Source organism: Vicugna pacos, chromosome 7, assembly GCF_048564905.1.
Source record: "Vicugna pacos chromosome 7, VicPac4, whole genome shotgun sequence".
NCBI classification, from domain to species: domain Eukaryota; kingdom Metazoa; phylum Chordata; class Mammalia; order Artiodactyla; family Camelidae; genus Vicugna; species Vicugna pacos.
Window position 1 is genome coordinate 58034867 of NC_132993.1, and position 15337 is coordinate 58050203.

General features: G+C 35.9%; 1 protein-coding gene across 3 annotated transcripts in view; it reads right to left on the reverse strand.

The window, feature by feature from the left end:
* Positions 1-630: 630 nt before the first annotated feature.
* The window catches only part of GLCCI1 (glucocorticoid induced 1), an 80884-nt gene continuing 66177 nt past the window's right edge, over positions 631-15337 (reverse strand). For 2 of the 3 annotated variants that reach the window (XM_072964937.1, XM_072964936.1), the window contains exons 7-8: positions 4725-4845; positions 631-3546 (exon numbers count right to left, since the gene is read on the reverse strand). In XM_072964937.1, the coding sequence (XP_072821038.1) occupies positions 3198-3546; positions 4725-4845 (470 nt within the window). In that variant the 3' untranslated portion in view covers positions 631-3197. The remainder of the gene's footprint in view (positions 3547-4724; positions 4846-15337) is intronic. The other variant, XM_072964938.1, reaches the window with a different exon arrangement.

Below are 15337 nucleotides of genomic sequence, written 5' to 3' on the forward strand. Positions count from 1 at the left end.
CCCAAAACACAGTTTCTAAATAGTCATTTTAAAGTTCAACTTAAAGTCAAATCTTATCAATCTCTTTGATGAGATACGCTTGGGAAATAAAGAACACACTACTGGTAAATTATTTCTCAAGGTGGTTTGTATTTGCTGTCAAGCCCCCAATGCAGCCCACGATGACCCTATTCGGATAACTGGGTATAACATCAGCACTCCTTTGTTCTTCTGTAAACCTTTTCGTTCTTTTATCCTGAATCTAAACATAAAATAAAAAGAGTAAACTTTTAAAAATTTTGCTGCAACTTCCTTTGTGGCGGTTTCACTGAACTTAACTTTTTTCAATAAATAATTCTTGAGCATAAAATAATGACATGGGGACAATGTTTTCTCTATTTAAGGTGCTTATAAGCTGGGAGCAGGACAAAGACTTGGAAGTTAGACATCTAGCTTCTTAGCTTGTGATGGAAAATGTGCAACTTAAATGTCAAGAGGAAACCAGGCTGTGGAAATCTGATCCGGCTACACTACCTACAGCTCCTGGGAGCAGGTTAGGAACTCAAGGAGCACTGAATACTGCCATTACCCTGAGCTGAACTCAGGTAAGATGCTAACAGCCCAGTCTTTCCAAAAACACATGTGAACTACTCCAGTTTTACTAATAACTTTATTTAAATAAGACACAGGAATTTCTATACTGAAAAAATACAAAACAAAAGCCACACATTTCCTTGTGTAAAGCCATATTGTATGGTAACTCAAATACTGTTCAGCGCAGTGGCTAGAATTAAACAGTACAACTATATACAAAATTTAAACAATTTCTGACAAATTTCTACAGCTGGATGTAGGATACATTTGAGCTCAACAACTTCTGGGAAATTTACATGGCAAAGCATTAGCTTTAACACATTTGGTTCAAAACTTTAATATATGCTAAGAACAAATGTACAACACAATATTTAGTTTCTCATGAGAAAATAAAAGCACATGTCACTATAAATATCGTACATCAGATTTCATCACCAAAAAAAAGCATGTTTTGTCCATTGTTCAGAAATTGATATTGATACTATTGCATCTTGTTTGGACAAAAGCAGAGCATAAGATCAACACATTATATATAATCCTAAACCAGACATCAGAAGTTAATGGAGCTCATATTTATCTTACAGAACTAATTATTTTCTCCCTTTAACCATAATCTACAAAATATAGTATTTTCATCAAGGCCTGAGATTATTAGAGTTAAAGGTGTCTGCTGCTGAATAGATTGTTTTAAAAGGTTCCCCTGTGAAAATGGCAAAAGTAAACTGAGTCCTTTTCCATGACAGTCTCCTACAATATAACACTGACTAATTTAAAGGAGCCAGAATGCACCTTCAGGAGAGAATATTACTGCAAACTTTGGTGGAAAGAAGATATTGAGATCATGACAAAATAATACACAAAATACATACACACACAAACATATACATATACATATATATATATATATATATATATATATATACCATTTCTTTAAAAAAAAAATCAATGGTGTTGCTTTCTTTATCACCTCTTCCTTCTTCAACCTCTTTAGAAAATAAAAGAAAGAAAAACCCAGGAATGACTGAAGGGAACTGAAACGTTCCTGTAGCTGTAGGCACCTTGTTCCCCTAATTTTTAAGAAAATCGTGCCATATACTATAGGTACAGATGAAACAACTCTGTTTTATTGAACTGAAGGCAATGGAATAAAAATACAAACACCTCCCTTTGCTTTTGAATACTATGTGCTGCAGAAAACAGTGTCTGAAGTTGGGCTCGTCCACTGGCCAGTCCACACTATCTAGGGCTCGCCTCACACTTTGAGATGTTAGGTCAAGTCTGCAAGTTCAAGGCTATTTACTTGGGTTATGGTCTACTTCGCACATCCAAAGTATTAACAGAACTATTCATGGTAGTATTATGAGAGGCTTAAATGAGACAGGTTCACACTACTGCTTTTGTAGGTCAGCATATAACCTGCTTACTTATATTGAGGTCTGAGACCAACATACTCTCTCTCTATGTGAATACAACTGAGGCATCTAAACTGCTTGAGGAAAACTATAGCCGAAAGTGTGTCATTTCTTAACTTGTAAAGAATTTCCAAAAGAGAAACTAAATATTAACGTGCCTTTAGATAAAACAGTAGCATTTCACGACCCTGATGGCCAACATAAACAAACAAAATCTCAATCATCCACTGTGAAACTTCACTTATTCTGAAATTAGATCTAGACATTCTTGTTTTTAAATTACACACACACACATCGTGGAGTGTGTGTATAGCCTAGTACTGGACACTTTATTTGCAACACTGTAACAGTCATTAAGCAACACCTGAACTTGTCAAAAAAAAAAAAAAGCCACATTTACACATGTTGAAACAGTGAATGCAACAGTTGTTTTACTTGTAACCACATGACAAAAGTGATGTCAGACACCACAGATTTGCTGGTTCTCCTCATGTTCACCCATGTCCAGGATTTTCGCTCTCCTAGGGTTGAATGCACTTCTTATTTTAAGAATGTGGAATGTAATGAGGAAAGGGTAATGCATAAAATAAGGAAAGGCAAAAGAGTGATGTTCCCTCTTTAGCTTTTTAGCTGTGAAATAGTTAATATCCCAGTATGATATACATTCCAAGTTACCTGAGTTTAGACTTCAACTGAAGTACCTGAAGCTAGGCCATAGGGTGGGCACTGTGCAACTGTTGTGGCCATTTTTTTTTTTTTTTGCATTGTATGTATTACAGAAGTTAGAAACAAACACCTGGATCAATTGTAAACATAATCCTGAAGTACAGTATTTTTCCATAGGACAAAACACAGCAAGACGTTCTCTATTTAGACAGGCAACTTTCTGATATAGAGCTTATTTATACTGAAGAATTTGGAACAAAACACAGGACACAGTACTAATCTGTCAAACATACTATGAAATGCATAGTCTCCACTTAAAATGCTGAATGACACACACATCTTGCAAGCATTACTGCTTTCCACAAAAACTGCTGAATAGGAGTTCCGTCCCTGCCAAGATCAGTGTTAAGAGATACTTTATGATGCTGATAAGTATTTTGTTGTTGGTGGTGGTGTTCAGAAAGTTTGTCACTCCATGCAGGTAGATGTCTGAGATCTAGTTCCTAATCCATGGAACGCAGGGTAGAGGCCAGCTCCCCCTTCGCTTTAGATGATCACATAGTTCTGAGCAGAGATGTGTTCCTCACCCTGCAGTTCCTGCAGGAGCTGCTGCTGCTGCTGGGATGGCTGTTGGACAGAGGCCTCTGTGGCGCCTGCCACGCTGGTGTCATCAGAAAGAGATGTAAAGGAAACCCGAGAGGAGAGCTGCTCAACGGTCAGGGTTGCCAGAGCTGAGCTCTGGCCAGAGTTAGGAGAGTTCTTGAGCATCAGGTCAGAGGCAGGTAAGAGAGGGCCTAGAAGTTTTACAGGACAGAAAGCTGATCCGGTTGGGATGAAATTAACCTTGTTTTTGTCAGGACATGAAAAGAGAGGGGTTGAGATAGGCTGACGAGACCTAAAACCATAAAACAAAATTAGGTTTACAATCATTAAAAAATTAAGCACTTTCTGAATTAACTGGAGTTCTCTAAAACAGCTAAAATGTGAATGGCAGGGAATGAGTTAAGTGTACACAGAGGGGTAAACATCTTCCATAGCACAAGTCAGCTGGCAGACTACTGATGTACACAGCACTGAGATGATATTTGAGACAAAAGGATTTTCAGAAATGGGCAGACAAATTTTTTCAGAGATCATTAGTTTGCTTTCATTCATTTAGGAACACGGAAAAGCCTCCCATGTTATAGTTGAAGATTATGCAAGGTTAGAACGACCTTTTTTGTTAAGTATATTGGCAGAGGGCTTACCCCATCAAATATTTGGTTTTAAGTATTTCCTCTTTTTACCCTGTAATCCTATAATACTTCTACTAACACAGATCAAGGGAAAAAAAGTTTCAGTAGTTTCTCGAAGAGCCAGTCAGCCCAACAGAGCAGCATCCACAAGCCCTTTCTCTCTTCCCATTCCCAGGCACTAAGCCATCAACTCCTGCAAGATCAGTCCCTGTCCCCTTCTAGGATGCAAGAGGACAGCAGCCTCCACTAGGCACCTGCACTGGTACAAAGGGATAAGTGAGTCCAAGAGCCACACACTCTTTCTTTGAGCTATTCTGCAAAGTATTTACAGCATGAACCTCTTTTTCCTTTCATTTCTAATTTATACATATTGAAATTTCAAAAGTAAAAAATCTGCGAGCAGGAAGTCTAAATTCAATGAATACACATGCTAGATGTGCGTGTAGGGAAGGAGTAGTTAGTGAGTTCCCTCTGGCTTGTGGAATCACTGTTGTTAGGCTAGCCACACATAGATACTCACTCGCTGCTAATTGTCTTTTTGTCAGCCATCTAAATTGACAGCTTTTGAACGGGAAAATTCTTAATGATTAAAAATAGATTTTCTAGGTAGGAAGGAGGAATTTCCAAGTTTCTTTGTATTAGCCTATATATTTCTAGCATACGGATGCTAAGTCTCCTTCAATAAGATCTCTTTTGCCTATTCAATTCTCCTTTCATATCTTGGTTTTGAAACACATTATCAGCTGGATGGAGTAGTTGATTCATCTGTAATCAACTGGTCTCAGTAAAAAGCTTTACAGCTTTGCAGATCTCAGCTGACAGAAAAGACATTACTTACGCCATTTCCTCAAAGACCTTCACTCGCTCACATCCCTCTGGGGGCTCCCGTTTGAACATGTAGCTGTTGTTTGGTTTGGGAGATGAAGCATACTTGGGTAACGGTGAGCTACTCCCACTGTCTGTAAATTTAAAGCAGTTATATTAACTAGTGATTGAAAGCTCTTTTAAATTAAATTTGATTTCCAAACAAGCAGCCTTTTGCACAGTTTATCCACTATTGCCCCTTCACTTCCACCACAGGGCTTCCTTTATTGCAAAGCTATTTCTAATGCCCGTGTATAGTACATTTCTTATAAATAAAAGCTTCAGTGCAACAGTAATCTGCCATACCACCGAACATAAAAAGTGGATTTTTTGGTCCAGAGAAGTATATTTTGAATAAAGTAGATCTGTAATCCTGAAAACAAATACATCATTATGTATTTCAAAAATGTAAATAAATGGGGTAATTTTTATAAGCCATGCAGAAGAATTACAAGAGATTATAATACAGGGTTCTTTACAGTTCTGCACTGTCCAACCAATTTAATTGAACATTTTAATATGTGGAATAATCTTCATTACAGAAGTTTTTAGCAGAAATGTTACTTTACTAACCACCATGAATAACATGTATGCAGGGGAAAAATAGGTTTATAGCACATAATATATTCTCCCTTGGCCCAGAATGAAAAAAGTAATATTCAGAATTTTGCCTTTAAAATGTCTATATAAAAAAAACTTTTTCAGCACTATTTGTACTTTTGCTACTCGAAGCATAAGGAATCTAAAAGCATCTTTACCTAACATGTTTTCTTCATATTTTTTTGACCAAAAAGAAACCTTCTATTCATGAAAAGCCATAAAAACTATATGCAATTTCTCCCTTTTCTACCTGGCAAAGGATTTTGGAAATTCAAATCCAACAAAATGTGTCATTATCTTTGTAAGATGCCAAGTTGTAAAGTCAGTAACATACCTGTATAAATACAATAGTCCTATTTAAACAAAGTCTGACTTAATGCAGACCAACCCCCAGTGCTAAAATACGAAGCATATGATCTATTGAGATGTATTATTTTCATATATATTTTGAAAATTAGTACCCTAATTATGTTTGTCACAATTTTGACGTTTAGGATACAGTACAAAGTCCAACATTCAGAATCTGAGAAATAGGGATGTTTTTATCATCATTAATAAAGTATAATACACGCCTAGAAAGTAGACCTCTTAGGCACACTTATAGTGTATTTGGTGAATGATTCAAAGAGCGACTCTGTTGAATCTTGGGAATGCACATGTGTGCTTCTATTTGAATATGGCTATATCTCTGGCTGGAAAACCATTGCCTGCAAAATTATTGGGAAACCTAGAAAACCACATAGTTTCTCCATCACTACTTTTATGCATGTCTGTACAGATTATGCATAGTCTTTTGGAAGGAATTAAATTTTAGAATTAAGTTGGACTTCTTCAGACTTAAGCAATCAACACTAAACTCAAAGACATACAAAGAGACAAAGAGCATGATTAAAAGTTAGCTGATAGAATTAGATTAGAAATATGATGGACTAAATAGGATTTAAACAGAATTACTACTCTATTATTTAAATAACTTCTTTTGCTTCAGGAAATGAAATTATCATCTGTAGTGTGGTTTGATGGCCTAATGAAATCAGGAGAAACAACTGTATAGCATTTCTTGACAGCAAGCTTTTGGAACCAGTTGGCATTACCAATTGTATTGAAATGCCTGCCTTTTCAGTGAACTCCAATACCAAATTGTGAACAAGTGAGGAGAACATTTGGCTTTTACAGACAGTCTCTAAAATTTCAAAGGCAACTTCTTTATGAGAAGGTTATAGAATCTACTTATATTTTTGAACTTTGTTTCAAATAAGACCGTGTTTTAAATAACCTGGACATAACTTACATTCCAAATGTCAGGCCCACTTGTCATATGTGGAAGGTGTTTTATATTTTAATCACATCATTCAGTAAGTATTCACTGAATTGGCATTAATTTACAAATTAAGCAAACCAACTGTAGTTGTTCTTTTGTTTTTGTATACTTACAGTCAGTATAATGCTGCTTCTACAAAGATAATTCTGACATACAGAACAACACTGCTTATTATTGTCTCCAAATCTGACTTGGCGTCACTGATAAGCTGCCTACTCACTCAGAATCTTACCTGAATGTGAACAACTCACTCTGAATCTGATTATCTGATACGGCAGTTAAAATGAAAGTACATCATTTTATTGAAGACAATCCTCAAACCAATTTATAGACTAAAATTATACCCCTTATAAATATAAATCATAATGGTAAAACTAAGCTGAAAATAAATTTGATTACGTAGAATATTTTCTATATTGAAAAGTAATACAATTAAGGATCTCAGGAAAATCATTCTGACACAATCTTAGTTTTTACATTCTTCAGCTTTTTAAATAAAAGAATTTCCAGGGACATCAGTTTTCAAAAAACTGAAACACATTGTTCATATTAAACTGCTTTTACAGTGTCCTACAGGGGGAAAATATTAAAACTTCTAAAAAAAGTTTCAATATAATTTTAAATGCACACTTAACATATTTACTGAACACTTAACTATGTGCAAAATAGAAGGCAAAACAAAATGCTACGTATTAGGTAAAACTCAGTGTTTCTCTTTTTTCCCCAATTCTTGCCAAAGGGAAATGGTATTGTAACATCTTCAGGCAGATAATCAAATGGAATCTTAAGCTTATATGATATTTGTTTTAAAGCCTGTCCCTTCTCTGACAGACACTGCCTTATTAATGGTGGTAGTCATTTTCCACACCTTCCAAGCTAGAACTTTGTTAGATCTTCGCCTTTATGCTCATCTTTCTCCTTCCTCACCATGTACATCAAATCAGCCACCAAACGCTGTTGATTCTTCATCTATTTCCTCTAATTCCTTTGCCCTTGCTACCCCTCCTCATCTTTGCCCTACACCTGTGGTTTCCCAAGTGAGGTGCACAAAACAATCTGCTGACATGCAGGAAGAAAACAGGCCAACATTTATATATATTTACTTTCTAGCTCTGAAAATGAGAAAGTAAGCTTTACTAGCACATATTTAGTTTGTGGATTGAATTATGCACATATATAACTTAGGAATATATGAAATTTATATTACAAGTACAGATTAAAAGTTGCTGGAAAAGGTATGTAATAAATCAAGCTTAGAGACATAGGACCAGGCTATTAAAGTAGCATCTTATCTTGTCCTCCTGCTGTCTCTCTCCATTTCTGTAGCTTTATCTTTAAAGATAAAGCTGGTCACGTCCTTTAGCTGATGAAAGATAACCTGCTTGGCTTTTCATTTCTTTTAGGAAAGCTACAAGGCCCTTATGAAATAGCGGTCTATCTACCTCTCCAGTCTCACTGCTTTCTACTCCCTACCATTTACCCCTACATTCCAGCCCACAATTTCTTACTGTTCTCCACACACCAGGCCCTTTCATAGCTGAATGCCTATATAATGGCTCTTCCTCCTGCAAAGGCAGCCAAGAAGTAGTATGAAGTTCCGACAGAAGATCTTTGTTGGCATTTGGACTCCATAAAATTTAATAAAGTTTAACTTCATTTCTCTAAGCCTTAGGTCCCCCATTCTTAAACTAATGGCAATGTTCCTACTCATAGGATTGTGGTAATATTATTGGAGATAACAAAGGGAAAAATCACCTGGGCACATTTAATCATCATCATAATCCTCTAAGGCAGGTACCATCTTTCCCTCTAATTTGCAGGTAAGGAAATTGACATACAGAGAGCTTGAGTAACTTGCCCAAGGACACATAATTACTAAGTGGCAGAGCACAGACTGAATCTGGTTGCACCAGAGTCAGAGTTCGTTACCATTACATTCCCTGCCCTACTAAATTGTGATCTATCTCAACTCTAGGGTCCTCATTAGAGATATGAGAGGTGACAAGATGATCAAGTTCCTTCCAGTCTAATATTTTATGCTTCTACCTAAGTCTTACAGCTTGGGTAACAGCTTTATTGGGTCTGCCTTCTGTTAGTCTCACAAGGAGACAGAGTGTAAGGAGTAGCCTCTGTGTGTCAATATTTCTTCTTACAGGAACACAAAAGGTAACAGGGAGAAAAAATTCAACAGATACTCTTTTCCTCTAGCCTAGTTGATACCTTATTTTTTCCCCAGGCGTGATCAGAGTAGAAAATGAGATGGGTTTTAGCAGTTAACTTCTCTTCCCCTAATTTCAAAAGAAATTTGAACTTCATGGCTTCTTTCTCACCAAAGGCCTATCACTAAGATAGCATAATCTCAGAATGGCTACTCTGTTGTCTTCTCTTGGGTGGCAGTAGTGGGGAGGATTATCATATTCTTCTTGAATATTCAAAAGCCTAATGCATATGATTTAACAACATAAAAAGACACTAATGTTTTCAACACAGCTACAAAAATAGATTTTTTAAAAATGGACATACCATGAAACAGGAATACTCAAAGGATCTCCACCAAGCACTATTCCATGCCAATGCTATGCACTACCCTATTTGCTAAGGATAAAGTAATGAGTAAAATAAAGTTACCTGCTTTTGCTGGAGCTTACATTCTAATAAATAGATAATAGAAGATTAAGTGAAACTATATATGCAGGCATATTAATAAATCTTGATCTGCTTTTATTCTAGACTCTGGGTTGTAACTGCTAGAACTGAGCTGCATACTAATTAGTTTAGAATTAAGAATAATTAACTCAACCACAGAAAGTTAGCAGAGCAACTGCCATTAGTACAACTATGAACATTTTCCAAAAGAAGAGGAAAGGCATTTATTGGATGCTTCTTATGCATGTCAGATAATGAGAATATATGTAAATTTAGATGTCATCTTGAAAAAGCAAAATAGGGATAATGACCTTAGGGACATAATTCTAGAACAGTTGTTTTTTGGCATAACATTTCTACACTCTTTGTAGTTTCACCACCAAGAGGTTCTTCTAGGATAATAAACATCCTAGAATCATGTTTTGATCAAGAAACAGATTCAGGCTCAAAAACAGTGATTTTCAAGAAATGGTGGCTAAAAGAAGTATATCCAATGTGTATGCATTTTCACAATATAAACCACAAAAGGAAAGTGCTACAAAATCTTGGCCAATTAGGCTATTAAGAGAATAGAAGGTTAAAGTATGGTAAGGGCAAAGGTCAAAGAAAGTTAAGAAACAGAGCCCTAAAGACAAATGCAAAGAGAGTTTAAAACATACATGGAAGATGTCAAAGAGTCTCTTTCAAAAGTCTTGCCTAGGGTCAGCCTTAGACCCTGAAAATGTAATACTTTTTTTTTTCTCTTCTGTAACTAAGGGCTGCTCAGTCCTATTACCCAAAGTTTACCCTAATACCCATATCATAGTATGAGCTGAATAGGCCTATATGCACTGGCCCTTGGAAACTCCATCCACGTAACGTGTATTGTTCCTGTAGGAAAATACAGTGTAAGTTCCAAGTAACCAATTTATGGATTCTTGGAATACAACTCTCACCAGTTGGCCTGAGTAGAATGGTTCAGCTGACTCCATGATTAGAATAATCAATGTTTCCACAATATCTTATGAAACTGCAGAATTGTATAACAACTGCCTAAGTGAACTGTGCCAAAGATCAACTAGAAGTGGTAGACTGAAGTCTAGATTTTGTGGTTTGCCCAGTGCCACTTTAGCTACCATCAAGGAATGCTGGCAGAGCTGCTAAAGGAACTAATATTTGACACTGCCACTATATAAGTGACTATTTTTCTTCCTTGCATTTTGGGCTTGATAATGTAGAAGCATTTAGGCTAACTCTAGGGCATATTCTAAGGATGCCAAGATTAGGGCTCTTATTCTTGATCTCTGATTTCTCCACATAGTCCATAATGTAGGAGCTGTGGCTGTTATTGGGTTAGTTAGCCCAGCAACTTTACACATGTGACTAGGCTGCCTTCAGTCTGAAGGTCACTGGGAAAACCTTGCGGGAAAACAAAAAACAAAAAACACCAAAAGCAAAAAACCAAAACCTGAAAAAAGTCTCTTAACGGTTGGACTTTTCTCAATAGTCAGCATGTTTTTGTCCTGGCACTGCAACTTAAACAGCCAAAGAAAAACCAGTATGCTAATCAGCTAAAATTATTTCATAGGGCTCAAACTGCCCATGCTTCATGGAGAAAAATAGATGTTAGGAATAAGCAAAAATAATAAAGTCAGGAAAAGGATAAGTATGTAACAGACGAGTACTAGAAAAACAATCAGTTCATGAACACATTTTTCATTGAGCATGTATTCACAATGGCTGTCCCTCCCCGCACTGGCATGTGCCTAACTAGGTGCCCAACGATGTCCCAACCGGCTATTCTACAATAGCAACTACAGAATACTGAGATACTCCAAATCAATCCTTGTTGACTACAAAATTACAGTGTCATTGTGTTTTTATAGTTAATGATGCAAACTTATTAGAAACCTACAGCTTCTTTTTTTTTTCTTTACTGGAAATAAGTATAAAGAAACAAAAAAGCAATTTAAGCTTTATGGTGGAAAATGCAAATTATTAGCTTGAATTAGTATCTTAAAATAATTTGGATGGTCCACAGAGAAGTAATGAATCAGAGATTTTAGTTCGAATGACTTATATAAGTTTCAGAAACTGTAAAAATGACAGCTCCCTCATTTGTACCTTTAGTGTTCTGAACATACTTGTATAATTATGTATTATTTGTTTATATTACTATTATTCCTATTAGACTATAAATTCTTTAAAAACAGATAATCACATCTTCATGTCTATTTCTCCACTCTCTAGGTAGAGTGCCTGACATACAGATAGATACTGAACAACATATGCTTCTTAAATAAACTCAGTTGAAATACATAAACCTCCACTCCCGATCCTAAAATATATGTATATATGTATACATACACATATACATACATACATACATACATACATACATAAGAGATAGACACTATTTTAATTTTCTCTTCACAAAGATGGCAGCTGATTTGTTTAAGAACTAGGAATTTCACATTGTAAGAGAAGGTCACACATTTTTCCAGGAACTAGTAACATCAACTTGATCTTAATCATAAAGTAATACCTCACAGCTAATTATGGTAGATAATGTTAAGAAACTTGTGTAATGAAGTCTTAATTCCCAAACTGAAGTAGTTCTGTAAAAAACAAAAAAATGTCTTAAATGATTCGGAGATCGTCATAATTTCTAAAGAAATTAAAAAAAAATCACTATAGTCATACTCGACACCATTTATTATTTACTATATACCAAGGGTTGTGTTAAGCACTTTGCTCCAATACCTCATCTAACCCGAATAGTGATATGAGGTATGAAAACAGCTATTATCACTGTTTTACTAAGAAATATATATATGTTTAACTATTGGGAAAAAACTGTTGGCCTTAGAGACGATTTGGACAAATGTTCTCATTTTATATTAAAAAAAGAAAAGGAACAGAAGAAAGAAGATTTGTGTTATGCAGGCAGGTATCTGGTATGAAAGAATAAAAGGGCATAAAGGAAAATATACAAAGAAAGACAAAGTCTTAGGAAAAGGTCTAACTTGTCTAAAAACAGTCAGAATTCAGGTTATTACCCTACGTTGAAGAGATACCTGCACTCTCATGTCCACTGCAGTATCATTCACAACAGCTGAAACATGGAAACAACCTAGGTGTCCATGAACAGATGTATGGATAAAGAGAATGTGGCATAAACATACAATAGAGTATTATTCAGCCACAAAAAAAAGAAGGAAATCTTGCATTTGTAACAACTTAAATGGAACTTGAGGGCATTATGCTGAGTGAAATAAGTCAGAGAAAAATACCGTATAACCTCATTTATATGTGGAATCTTAAATACATCGAATTCATAGAAACAGAGTGAGGATAGTGGTTGCTAAGTGCAGGGGATAGGAAAAATGGGGAGATGTTGGTCAGAGGGTACAAACTTCCAGTTATAAGATGAGTAGGTTCTAGGGATCTAGGGTACAGCATGGTGACTATAGTTAACAATACTGTGTTGTATACTTAAAAGTTGCTGAGAGAGTAAAGCTTTAATATGCTCACCGTAACAACAAGAAAATGATAATTATGTGAAGTAATGGAGGCATTAACTAATCTTTTGTGATGAGTATTTCCCAATATATAAATGTATCAAATCATTACCTTGTACACTTTAAAGTTACGCAGTGTTCTATGTCAATTATATCTTAATAAAGAATTCAGATTATTAGAGCATTCATAGAAATTTGGCCGGAGAGGAGGTTTTGGTTAAGTTGTAGATGAAAAGTAAATTGTTCTACTTTTCCTGAAGGCACTGGGGCTCTCACAAGTAATGATAATGATGATTATTTTTATAGCAGCAGCTACAATTTATTGAATCCTTTAGAATTAATGTAAGTTTTATGCCTAAACGTTTACAGGACTCAAATCCATTCCTGTATGTCAAACAAAGCCAGTGTTGCTCTTAACATGGTGTTGCTCTTAACATGGTGTTATAATGTCTCTTGCTGAAGATCTTGCAAAGAGTGACATGAATATACCTTCTTTCTCATAATAAAACAGATTCTACATCTTTGGGAAAAAGACAGTAAAGTCCTATCCTGTCCTATCCTAAACTTAGGATCTAAGCAGTACCTGTGCTGAACTTCAGAAACCACACATCTATCTGCCTTATCGAATATAGTCTCTTAGAGGCCCTGAAGGCAATCTCACAACCAGTTAGTGAAAACGGAACTCATCTATCATGTTCTTAATACATCTCCTTTTTGGTTCAGCATCTCTCAACCACCCACAATATTAAATTAAGAAAGAAGACAACAAAACCCCAGAATTAACTGCCTTGCCTTATTATCACTGTTATTTTTACTTTTCATTTAACCCAACTACAAATGCTAATAACTAGCAAAAGTGTTTTTGGGGTTTTTTGTTTTTGTTTTTGTTTTTGTTTTATTTAGCAAAAGTTGTTATCCTTTCTACTGGTATGACAAAAAATACAGGATTTGCAATCAATCTGACAAGATCTGCTTCACCATTTACCACCTGTGCAGTCTAAAACAAGTTACAGTTACCCAACATTTCAATTTGCCTTCAAAACAAATACTCCTACTAGAAGCAAGATGTTTTCTTATTTGTTTTACTATGAAACATCCATAGTAAAAATGTGAGGAAGTGATTAAAGGTGTTTGCTGTGGTAGGATGCCTCAGTGAAAGGAATTTCCTAGTCTGACATTATATGAAAAGGAGACTTCCCATTTGAAGGAAAGAGATGCCTAACTAAGGTACTGCTTTCAATACATCCTCAATGGAGGAAGAGAGTTCAAAAGGCTTCCAGTAAGTAAAGAGTAAAAAGAAAGGGAAGATTTGTTGAGATCCACCCACAGAAATAAAAGCAGAGGACAAAGTAGCTTCCATCTATTGTCTCAGCAGAGTTAGGCATAAAAATGAGTAAAAGAAGCTAGACCAGAAGAATACACTGCATCATTCCATTTCTATGCAATCCAGTAACAGGAAAAAAACTAGATTATGATGATGGAAGTCAGAACAGTAGTTTCTTTCAGGTGGAGAGGGGAAGGATATGGTCTGGGAAGGGAGGCAAGAGAGCCTTCTGGGATGCTAAAAATGCTCTGTTTCTGATCCAGGTTATGAGTGTGGACATGTGTAAAAATTCAGGAGGCTGAGCACTTAATAGCTGGGACACTATTAATTCCTCAAAATGAAACAAAGGAAGGTGACTGGAGGTCAAATCAGAGCAAGGAGCATAAAAATCCTAAGATTCTGTATACTTTAACTTCTCCATGTTTTAAAATTTTTGTTGCCTATGATCTGTTCCTCTGTGGTGAGAAGCAGTAAATGTGCTACAAAGTACGGAGTTACTCTGTAAGAAGCTAGGAAGGTGAGGGCTGGGTAGTCTTTGTTATGTTCTGTGTCTGGGTCTGAGGGGGCCAGAAACTGAAAGAAGAGAGTGAACAGTGCTAGCCAAGTGCCTGACACGAGGACAGGAGAACATGGGCCGACAATCTGGGCCTGACAAGCAGTAAGAACTCTCAGGGATTCTGCCCTCTTATTGGTGTTAGTTAATAATTCATCTACATATCATAATATAATCCCTGATGTGCTGCAGTACTTGTTAAACTTTATCCTACTTGGTTAAAAATATACTTATTCTTCCAACAGAATTTTTAGAAATTATTTCTTCCCAAATCAATCTGATTACAAAATCTGACCTTAGGCACAAGAAATACAAACTCTACCACAGTCATTGTTAACTCTGGACAATATCAAGGAAAAAACTGTGTGTTATAAGATGTGAAGCTGTACACACTCCATTTTATAGCTTTCATTAGCTGTTAGAACCATGCGCTGTGCTCCTCTGACACATTTATGGAAGATGTTTGTGAGAATCACAAAGAAGGGGGTACGTGAAACCAATGAACAAACAAACCTAGATCAACCAAACCTTTATAATCCCACCACTCAACAAAAGAAAAAAGGTGATGTAATGGTCTAAGACAAAGAAAGTATAATGAGCAAGGCTCTATAACAAACTCTCTATTTAAGTGGATGATTTCATT